This window comes from Mesoplodon densirostris, chromosome 7, assembly GCF_025265405.1.
Source record: "Mesoplodon densirostris isolate mMesDen1 chromosome 7, mMesDen1 primary haplotype, whole genome shotgun sequence".
In the NCBI taxonomy this organism is placed as follows: Eukaryota; Metazoa; Chordata; class Mammalia; order Artiodactyla; family Ziphiidae; genus Mesoplodon; species Mesoplodon densirostris.
The window spans coordinates 99,845,412-99,857,476 of NC_082667.1; the positions used below are offsets into that span (position 1 = coordinate 99,845,412).

The 12,065-nt window shown below is 33.5% G+C and overlaps 1 protein-coding gene across 3 annotated transcripts in view; it reads left to right on the plus strand.

Annotated features, from left to right (window-relative positions):
- Positions 1-12,065, plus strand: part of CWF19L2 (CWF19 like cell cycle control factor 2) — a 208,105-nt gene that overhangs the window by 117,831 nt on the left and 78,209 nt on the right. For all 3 annotated transcript variants that reach the window (XM_060104503.1, XM_060104502.1, XM_060104504.1), the window contains exon 13: positions 976-1,188. In XM_060104503.1, the coding sequence (XP_059960486.1) occupies positions 976-1,188 (213 nt within the window). The remainder of the gene's footprint in view (positions 1-975; positions 1,189-12,065) is intronic.

Below are 12,065 nucleotides of genomic sequence, written 5' to 3' on the forward strand. Positions count from 1 at the left end.
ACAGATGCACACTACTATATACAAAACAGACAAACAAGGACCTACTGATAAGCACAGGGAACTACACTCAACATCCTGCAATAACCTATAATGGAAAAGAATCTGAAAAAGAACACACCCACACATACACATACACATACATATACATATTTATTTACACATATATATATATAACTGAATCACCCTGCTGCACACCCAAAACCAACACAACATTGCAAACCAACCACACCTCAATAAGATAAATAAATAAATAAATAAACTTTTAGCAGAAGTTTTTAGCATTATCACAACACCATTTTCACACACACCCAAATTAACAATTGTTCTTGATACTGTCAGTGGCTGTTAGCCAAAGACCACCAGGGGCACACAGAGTTAAATAACTTGGGTTTATTACTTATTGCAGCAAGGCAGAATGCACACCATGTTGAATTGCTCAGTATCTCAGTAAGAGGGTGTTAGAAAAGACTTATTAAAGAATTTGGTTTTGTACACATGAAACTTACATAGTTTTATAAATTGTTGTTACCTCAATAAAAACAAATGAAAAACAAAATTATTTTTAAAAGAGAAAGGGGAACATTGCTCTCAATGCTCTCAATATACATATTAGCAAATTCGCTGGTAAGTTTAATAGAGCGTATGCTAATTTTAAGGTGAAGGTTGTTCTTAACCTCTCTGTGGTTCAAGTTCCTCATCTATTAAATAGAAATGATAATGGTTCCCTTATCATAGGAGTATAAAACAATCAAACTGCATAGAACTGTACATAGTAAATACTCAGTAAACTTTAGCTGTGATGATGATAATAACTTGATCCTTGCAGGTCAAGCTTAAATCTTAATCATGTTTTCTTTTTTCTTTTAATGTAAGAGTCTTATTACAGGACTTACAGATATGACTTCAGTATGCCACAGTACAATAAACTGAATTAACTACTACCTTCTCCCCACTACTATTATTTTGTTTTTTCAGTTTATGGGAAAAACAGATGGAGACTATTACACTCTGGATGACATGTTTGTCTCCAGAGCAGCTGAGAGAGAATGTTTTGGTGAAGAGGAAGAGAATCAGAAGAAAAAAGCTATTGCTGAGCACCGGAGTCTTGCTGCACTAATGGAAAAATGTCTGTATTGTTTTGACAGCTCTCAATTTCCCAAGCACCTTATTGTTGCAATAGGTGTTAAGGTAAGATATATAACGTTTATTGCCCTAAGGAAACGATTCAGTGGTATATGTAAATTTGCCTCTTTCTTCATATTCTTATAAGATTCTAAGAAATCTGTTTTGTCTCATTCTGTTTCAAATACTTTCTTTTCTAAGTTCCCATGATTCTTAGAATCTTCTTTAGAGTGAGTATAAATATCTAAATGATATGAAGCTCCCATTTTGTGTAATTCTTCTCTATAGAGAGGCAGCATTGAGTAGTGCTCAGGCCCTAGACTTTGGAACCAGACCACCTGGATTCAAATTCTTGCTCTGCCATTTACCATCTATGTGATCTTATTTTCATGATTGGCACATGATTCTCAGTATTAAAATCACTTCAGAGCTACTTAGTCTAAAGTAACTTCTGCTTCTTCCCTTACTTTCTCATAGAACCTTTTTGTTTCTTTATAGAATATCTCATAATTTGAAGAAGTTTATTGTACAGTTGTTGCTTGGTATCCATGGGGGATTGGTTCCAGCAGTCTCTCTATACCAAAATACACAGATGCTCAAGTCCCATAGTCACTCCTCCATCTGCACTTCCACATCTGTGGATTCAGTCAACCCTGGATCATATAGTACCACAGTATTTATTGAAAAAGGGTCCATGTATAATTGGACCCATGCAGTTCAAACCCATGTTGTTCAAGGGTCAAATGTATTTTGCTTTACTTGTTGAGTGTCTCCCCCAGTAGGCTGTAAGTGCTCTAAGGGCATAGATAACTTTTACTCATCATTGTATACCACACATGTATCCCATTATATACCAAGCATGTATGTTTATAGTCACTTCTTTCAATAAATGTTAATAATCACTTATTTAATAGTCACTAATAATAGTCACTTATTTCAGTATTTGGCAGTTTAATTCCTTTTTTTAACATCTTTATTGGAGTATAATTGCTTTACAATGTTGTGTTACTTTCAGCTTTATAACAAAGTGAATCAGTTATACATATGTTCCCATGTCTCTTCCCTCTTGTGTCTCCCTCCCTCCCACCCTCCCTATCCCACCCCACTAGGTGGTCACAAACCACCTAGCTGATCTCCCTGTGCTATGCGGCTGCTTCCCACTAGCTATCTGTTTTACGTTTGGTAATGTATATGTGTCCATGCCACTCTCTCACTGTGTCCCAGCTTACCCTTCCCCCTCCCCATATCCTCAAGTCCATGATCTAGTAGGTCTCTGTCTTTACTCCCATCTTACCCTTAGGTTCTTTATGACCTCTTTTTTTTTTCTTAGATTCCATATATATGTGTTAGCATACGGTATTTGTTTTTCATTTTCTGACTTACTTCACTCTGTATGACAGACTCTGGGTCCATCCACCTCACTACAAATAACTCAATTTTGTTTCTTTTTATGGCTGAGTAATATTCCATTGTATATATGTGCCACATCTTCTTTATCCATTCATCTGCTGATGGACACTTAGGTTGCTTCCATGTCCTGCCTATTGTAAATAGAGCTGCAATGAACATTTTGGTACATGACTCTTTTTGAATTATGGTTTTCTCAGGGTATATGCCCAGTAGTTGGATTGCTGGGTCATATGGTAGTAGTTTTTAAGGAACCTCCATACTGTTCTCCATAGTGGCTGTATCAATTAACATTCCCACCAACAGTGCAAGAGGGTTCCCTTTTCTCCACACCCTCTCCAGCATATATTGTTTCTAGATTTTTTGATGATGGCCATTCTGACCGGTGTGAGATGATATCTCATTGTAGTTTTGATTTGCATTTCTCTAATGACTAATGGTGTTGAGCATTCTTTCATGTGTTTGTTGGCAATCTGTATATCTTCTTTAGGGAAATGTCTATTTAGGTCTTCTGCCCATTTTTGGATTGGGTTGTTTTTTGTTATTGAGCTGCATGAGCTGCTTGTAAATTTTGGAGATTAATCCTTTGTCAGTTGCTTCATTTACAAATATTTTCTCCCATTCTGAGGGGGTTTTTTTGGTCTTGTTTATGGTTTCCTTTGCTGTGCAAAAGCTTTGATGTTTCATTAGGTCCCACTTGTTTATTTTTGTTTTTATTTCCATTTGTCTAGGAGGTGGGTCAAAAAGGATCTTGCTGTTATTTATGTCATAGAGTGTTCTGCCTGTTTTTCTCTAAGAGTTTGATAGTGTCTGGCCTTACATTTAGGTCCTTAATCCATTTTGAGTTTATTTTTGTGTATGGTGTTAGGTAATGTTCTAACTTCATACTTTTACATGTAGCTGTCCAGTTTTCCCAGCACCACTTATTGAAGAGGCTGTCTTTTCTCCACTGTATATTATTGCCTCCTTTATCAAAGATAAGGTGACCATATGTTTGTGGGTTTATCTCTGGGCTTTCTATCCTGTTCCATTGATCTATATTTCTGTTTTTGTTCCAGTACCATACTGTCTTGTTTACTGTAGCTTTGTAGTATAGTCTGAAGTCATGGAGCCTGATTCCTCCTGCTCCATTTTTCGTTCTCAAGATTGCTTTAGCTATTCGGGGTCTTTTATGTTTCCATACAAATTGTGCCACTCTTATTCAACATAGTTTTGGAAGTTCTAGCCACAGCAATCAGAGAAGAAAAAGAAATAAAAGGAATCCAAATTGGAAAAGAAGAAGTGAAGCTGTCACTGTTTTCAGATGACATGATACTATACATAGAGAATCCTAAAGATGCTACCAGAAAACTGCTAGAGCTAATCAATGAATTTGGTAAAGTAGCAGGATACAAAATTAATGCACAGAAATCCCTTGCATTTCTGTACACTAATGATGGAAAATCTGAAAATGAAATTAAGTAAACATTCCCATTTACCATTGCAACAAAAAGAATAAAATATCTAGGAATAAACCTACCTAGGGAGACAAAAGACCTGTATGCAGAAAATTATAAGACACTGATGAAAGAATTTAAAGATGATACAAATAGATGGAGAGATATACCATGTTCTTGGATTGGAAGAATCAACATTGTGAAAATGACTCTACTACCCAAAGCAATCTACAGATTCAATGCAATCCCTAATTCTTATATGAAGTAAATAATTATTGTGTACCTGATGTATACCAGAACCTAAGTAGTCTCTGGGGATAAGTAGAAAGTCAGATATACTTGTGGAGCTTGTATTCTAGTGAAATGGAGCAGAGAATAAAAAATGCAGTTGTTTGCCCTGATTTAAGAAAGTGTTGTTATGAAGCAGATATAGAGAGGAAATGTAATAAAATAATGGGAGAGTATTTTTTGCGAAGGTGGTCTAGAATGCTTCTCTGAGGCATTTTAGTAAAGGTATGAAAGATGAGAAGAAGCAAGCAACATGAAGATATGAATGAATAATATTTCAGAAAGAGGTATCAGTGAGTGAAAAGCCTTGAGGAGGAAATAAGGCAGGCATTTATGGAACAGAAAAAAGATCAGTGTAGCTGGAGTGGAGTGAGTGAGAAAAAGTGGTAGGAGCGGAAGTTGAATGAATGCTAGTTTCAGGAACTAATAGTTTGGGGAATATACATATACATATTAATTAATTTGTTTGTTGTGTATAGATACTTACACACATACACACACAAGCACCGGTGTAGCCAAAGAACTGGCATTGACTTTTCCATTCCAATTATAGTCTTTAATATCTTTAGGTCATTAAGACAGTCAGTTTATCAGTTTGGATTTTGGTTTCTTTATTTCCTTACCCTTTCTTTTTCTTTCTTTTCCTCTAAACTTTATCAAAAATAAAAGTAAAAAATTTCATTCAAAATTTAATGAATCAAAAACCCCACCTTAATCACTTACTTGTATTAATTTTTCCATGTTCTTTTCTAGATTGTTACATAAACATATGCATTTTCATAATTGTGACATTATATATAAATATTTCATTCCCCTTTAGTCTAGTCCCTACCTTTAAAAAATGTAAGAATAAAGTAAACATAAAGTAACACAAAGTTTTCAATAATTCTTTTCAAGAAGTTTGGGTTCTTCTCAATGACTTCATTTTCCCTAATGCACTGAAGACAGGCCAGGTCCAGGGGAGGCCAAGAGGTGTGAAGTGTACAAACCTTTTTTTAGCCTTCTGCTTTATAGGCCGTGTCCCAAAGTAGGCATTTCTCAATTAACTAATGAAAGGAAACTGTTGGCCAGTAAAGAGACATTTTCTATTTCTTCAACTCATATATTATTTCATACATTCCTTTTCCTATTCTTCTCAGTTTTCCTCTTCTGCTGTGAGGTATCCACATTTTCCAATTAGAGATTTCTAAAGGTATTAAATCTTTTGCCTTTAACTTACTGAGCATTGGCTGATCTGTTTCTTCCCTCTCAGACTAGTTGTTTCATTCTGATTTCATTTAATACCATTTGAATCTCTTTTCTTGGTCTATGCTTTATTATGCTATCTTAGCTTTAAAAACTGCTACCTAGCTTCAGCCTTTCATCCATGAATATTTTAATATAGAAATGTTTGAAATATTGGTTCGAAGGAATTTCATCTATTTGCTACAATATCTGACTGCTTATCCCATCTATTGTAGCTTATAGGTTATTTTATTAATCTGAATAAACAGTAAGAAATTATTCCTTTTAGTTGTTACCTAAGTTAATTATATATGATTATGAGTTTCTAAGGAATTACTTTGCGTTAGGTAGTAATAATTAACAGTATTCTAAAGCAGTTCAGCAATTCTCACTCAGCTTAAATTTCTAATACTTAAAGTTAATGTCGTAAATCCAAATGTATTAATGAAGCTATGTGAGTACTTACTAGAGTCAGACAGTTATGTAAGTTTCTGATCATAAATTGTCCCTGCCTTCTCCCTCTTTCTTAAAAATAAAAGTTATCTCTCCCCTTCTTGTCTTAACACTATCCTTTACTTAAAAAAAAAAAAGTACTTTGATTTTTAGAGCAGTTTTAGATTTACAGAAAAATTGTAAGGCAGTACAGAGTTCCATATACCCTGTGCCCAGTTTCCTCTATTATTTCCATCTTAACATTAGTATAGTAAAATTGTTACATCTAATGAATCAGTACTGTTTTTTGTTTGTTTTACCTAATATAGTTGATATACAATATTATGTTAATTTCAGGTGTACTATGTAATGATTTGACATTTGCATACATTATGAAATGATCACCATGAGAAGTCTAGTAACCATCAGCCCCCATACAAAGTTATTACAATATTACTGACCATATTCCTTATGCTGTATATTACACCCCCATGACTTATTTATTTTGTAACTGGAGTTTTAATACCTTTTCATCCCCTTCACCTATTTCGCACCTCCATCCCCAAACACTCCCCTCTGCCAACCACCCATTTGTTCTCTGTATCTATGAGTGTGTTTTTGTTTCATTATGTTTGTTCATTTGTTTTGTTTTTTTGATTTCACATATATGTGAGATGATATGGTATTTATCTTTCTCTGTCTAACTTATTTCACTTAGCATTTCAATCCATAGTGTTGCAAATGCCAAGATTTCGTTTTCAGTATGGCTTATACTTCATTGTATATGTGGTACATATATATATATACACACACACACACACATATATATACACATATACATATATACCATATCTCCTTTATCCATTCGTCTATTGAAGAACACTTAGGTTTCTTCTATATCTTGGCTATTGTAAATAATGCTGCAATGAACATTGATATGTATATATCTTTTTGAAGTAGTGGTTTTTTTTTTTTAGGTAAATACTCAGAAGTGAAATTGCTGGATCATATGGCAGTTTTATTTTTAATTTTTTGAGGAAGCTCCACACTGTGTTCCATAGTGCCTGCACCAATTTATATTCCCACCAACAGTGTAGCAGGGTCACCTCTTGTCCACATCCTCACCAACACTTGTTATTTGTTTTTTTGATGATAGCCATTCTGACAGGTATGAGGTGGCATCTCATTGTGGTTTTGATTTGCACTTCCCTCATTGTTAGTGATATTGAGCATCTTTTCATGTGTCTGTTGGCCATCTGTATATATTCTTTGGAAAAATTTGTTTGGTCCTCTGCCCATTTTTTAATCATTTGTTTTTTTGGTCTTGAGTTATATGACTTCTTTTGTATATTTTGGATATTAACCCCTTATCTATCATTTGCAAGTATTTTCTCCCATTCAGTAGGCTGCCTTTTCATTTTGTTGATGATTTTTTTCACTATGTAAAAGCTTTTTAGTTTGACGTAATCCCATTTACTTATTTTTGCTTCTGTTTCCCTTACTTGAGGAGACATATGCAAAAAAATGTTTCTAAGATCAATTTCAAAGAGTGTACTACCTATAGTTTTCTCTAGAAGTTTTCTGGTTTCCGGTCTTACATTTAAATCTTTAATCCATTTTGAATGTTTTTTAATATGGTGTGAGAAAATAGTCTAGATTGATTCTTTTGCATGTACCTGTCCAGTTTTCCCAACACCATTTATTGAAGAGGCTATCTTTTCCCTTTTGTATATTCTTCTTTTGGTGTAGATTAATTGAACATGTAAGCACGGGTTTATTTCTGGGCTCTCTATTCTGTTTCATTGATCTATGTGTCTGTTTTTAATGCCAGTACCATTCTATTTTGATTACTATAGCTTTGTAGTATAATTTGAAATCAGGAAGTGTGATACCTCCAACTTTGTTCATCTTTCTCAAGATTGTTTTGGCTGTTCAGGATCTTTTGTATTTTTATACAACTTTTAGAATTATTTGTTCTAGTTCTGTGAAATATGCCATTGGTATTTTGATAGGGATTGCATTGAATCTCCAGGTTGCCTTAGGTAGTATGGTCATTTTAAATGGTATTACTTCTTCCAGTCTATGAACACAGAATTTCTTTCCATTTATTTTTGTCATCTTCATTTTCTTTCATTGATGTCTTATAATTTTCAGAGTATAACTTGTTTACCTCCTTGGTAAGATTTATTTATAGGTATTTTGTTATTTTTGATGCAACTGTAAATGAGACTGTTTTCTTAATTTTTTCTTTCTGATTGTTTGTTATTAGTGTATAAAAATGCCACAGATTTCTGTGTATTAATTTTGTATCCTGCAACTTTACTGAATTCATTTATTAGTTCTAATAGTATTTTTGGTAGCATCTTGAGGACTCTCTATATATAGTGTCATGTCATCTGCAAACAGTGAGTTTTCTTCCTTTCCAGTTTAGATTCCTTTTATTTCTTTTACTTATCTGATTGCTGTGGCTAAATACAAATGGCAAGAGTTGGCTTCCTTTTCTTTTTATTTTATTTATTTGTTATTTTTTAATTGAAATATAGTTGATTTACAATATTGTGTTAGTTCCAGGTTTATAACATAGTGATTCAGTATTTATATAGATTATACTCCATTTAAAGTTATTACAAAATAATGGCTATATGTCCCTGTGCTGTACAATACAGCCTTGTTGCTTATTTATTTTATACATAGAAGTTTGTATCTCTTAAACCCCGATCCCTATTTTCCCCTCCCCCACCCCTCTCTCCACTGGTAACCACTAGCTTGTTCTCTGTATTTGTTTTATTTTATTCATTTGCTTATTTTATTTTTTTAGATTCCACATATAAATGATAACATACAGTATTTGTATTTCTTTGTCTGACTTATTTCAGTAAGCATTATACCTCTTAGATCCATCCACATTGTTACAATTGGCAGAATTCATTCTTTTACTATGGCTGAGTAATATTCCATTGTGTGTGTGTGTGTGCGTGTGTGTGTATGTATATATATATATTACATCTTATCTATTCATCTGTTGATGGACACTTAGGTTGCTTCCATATCATGGCTATTGTAAATAATACTGTTGTGAACATTGGGGTGATGTGTCTTTTCAATTATTGTTTTCATTTTCTTCAGATGTATACCTGGGAGGGGAACTGCTGGATGGTATGATAGTTCTATATTTAGTTTTTTGAGGAACCTCCATACTGTCTTCTGTAGTGACTTCCAATTTACATTCCCAACAACAGTGTACAGGGTTTCCTTTTCTCCACATCCTTGTCAACATTTGTCATTTATAGACTTTTTGATGATAGCCATTCTCACAGATGTGAGGTGATATCTTTATGGCTTTGATTTGCATTTCTCTGTTGATTAGAAATGTTGAGCAACTTTTCATGTGCCTATTAGCCATCTGTGTATCTTCCTTGGAAAAATGTCTATTCTAGTTTTCTGCCCATTTTTCAATTGGGTTGTTTTTTTTGATACTGAATTTTATGAACTGTTTATATATTTTGGATGTTAACCCCTTATTAGTCATATAATTTGCAAATATTTTCTCCCATTCAGTAGGTTGTCTTTTCATTTTGTGGATGGTGTCTTTTGCTGTGCAAAAGCTTTTAAGTTTAATTAGGTCCCATTTGTTTATTTTTTCTTTTGTTTCTTTTGCCTTAGGAGACTGATCCAAAAACATAAACCATGATTTTTGTCACAGAGTGTTCTGCCTATAGTGTTCTTCTAGGAGTTTTATGAGTTAATTTTTGCATATGGTGTGAGAAATTGTTCTAATTTCATTCTTTTACATGTAGCTGTTCAGTTTTCCCAGCACCCCTTATTGAGGAGACTGTCTTTTCCTTTGTATATTCTTGCCTCCTCTGCCATAGATTAATTGACCATAGGTTCATGGGTTTATTCCTGGGCTTTCTATTCTACTTCATTGATCTCTGTGTCTGTTTTTGTGCCAGTACCATACTGTTATGATTTTACTGTAGCTTTGTAGTATCAACTGAACTCAGGGAGCGTGATACCTATGGTTTGTTCTTTTTTTCTCAAGGTTGTTTTAGCTATTCAGGGTCTTTTATTCTGTGAAAAATATCATGGTTATTTTAATATGGGTTGTATTAAACTTGTAGATTGCTTTGAGTAATATGGACATTTTAACTGTGTTATTTCTTCCAATCCATGAACACAGGATATCTCTCCATTTCTTTGTATCATCAGTTCCCTTCATTAGTGTCTTACAGTTTTCAGAGTATAGGTCTTTCACATGATTAGTTAAGTTTATTTCTAGGTATTTTCTTCTTTTTGATGCAATTTTGTATGGGATTTGATTTCTTGCTTTCTTTTTCTGATAATTTATTATTAATGTATAGAAAAACAATAGATTTCTGTATATTAATCTTTTTTATCCTGCAACTTTACTGAATTCATTTATTTGTTATAGTAGTTTTTTGTAGCATCTTTAGGATTTGATATGTATAGTATTGTGTCATCTGCAAACAGTGACAGTTTTACTTCTTTTTAATTTGCAGTCTTTTTTTTTGTCTTTTTCTTCTCTGTTTGCTGTGGCTAAACACAGATGGTGAGAGTGGGCATCCTTTTTATTCCTGATCTTAGAGGAAATGCTTTCAGCTTTTCACTGTTGAGTATAATGTTGGCTGTGAGTTTTTCATGTATGGCTGTATTATATTGGTGTATGTTCTCTGTATACCCACTTTGTTGAGTTTTTGTTATAAATGGGTCTTGAATTTTGTCTAAAGCTTTTTCTGCATTTATGGAGATGATCATATGATTTATACTCTTCAGTTTTTTAATGTGGTGTATCATGTTGCATCAAATACAATCTTTTGTTTCCTCACTTTCAGTGTGTATGTCTTTAGATCTGAAATGAATCTCGTGGAAGCAGCATATGTATCACTCTTGTTTTCTTTACCAAATTAGTTGCTCTGTGTCTTTGTTGCTATTTTGTTCATTGTTTTCCTGTTGTTTTTTATAGTTCTTCTTCATTCCTTTCTTCTCCTTTTGCTCTCTTTCCTTTGATTTGATGACTGTCTTTAGTGTTACATTTGGATTTCTTTTTCTTTTTTGTGTATCTATTACTGGTTTTTGATTTTTTAGTTACCATGATGTTCATATGTAACAACATACATATTTACATATATATATAAAATCTTCATTTTAAATTAATGATCTGTTAAGTTTATACTCATTCTAACCACACTACATTTTACTGCTCTCCCCCCAACATTTAATGTTTTTGTTGTCATATTTTACATCTTTCTGTTTTGTGTATCCCTTAACTACTTATCGCACATATGGATAATTTTTTTACTTTTATCTCTTAACCTTCCTACTAGCTTTGTAAGTGGTTGATCTACTACCTTTAATGTATGTTTGCCTTTCTCAGTGAGACTCTTCTTTTCATAATTCTAGTTATGGCTTTTTTCTCCTTAGAGAAGTCTTTTTATCATTTCTTGTAAAGCCAGTTTAGTAGTGCTGAACTCTTTCAGCTTTTGCTTATCTTTAAAACACTTTAACTCTCCTTCAAACCTGAATGATGACATCGCCAAGTAGAGTATTGTTGGTTGTAGGTTTTTTCTTTTCATCTCTTTAAAGATATCATGCCATTCCCTTCTGGCGTGCAATTTCTGCTGAAAAGTCAGCTGATAGCCTTATGGGAGTTACCTTATATGTAACTAGTTGCTTTTCTCTTGCTGCTCTTAAGATTCTCTCTTCATCTTTAATTTTTGCAATTTTAATTATAATGTGTCATGGTGTAGACACATTGGGTTCATCTTGTTTGGAAGTCTCCATAGCTTCCTATACCTATATCTGTTTCCTTCTTATGGTTAGGGAAGTTTTCAGCCATAATTTCTTTGAATACACTTTCTACCCCTTTTTCTTTCCCTGCTCCTTCTGGGACCCCTATAATGTGAATATTAGTATGCTTGATGTTGTCTCAGAGGTCTTTCTTAATTTATCCTCATTTTTAAAACCCTTTTTTTTGTTGTTGTTCAGCTTGAGTGATTTCCACTACTCTGTCTTCCAGATCTTCCAGATCTCTGATCAGTTCCTCTGTATGAGTTCCTCTAAATCAATCTACTGTTGATTCGTTCTAGTATATATTTTTCTTTTAGTTCTTGTATTCTTTAGTTCTCTTTGATTCTT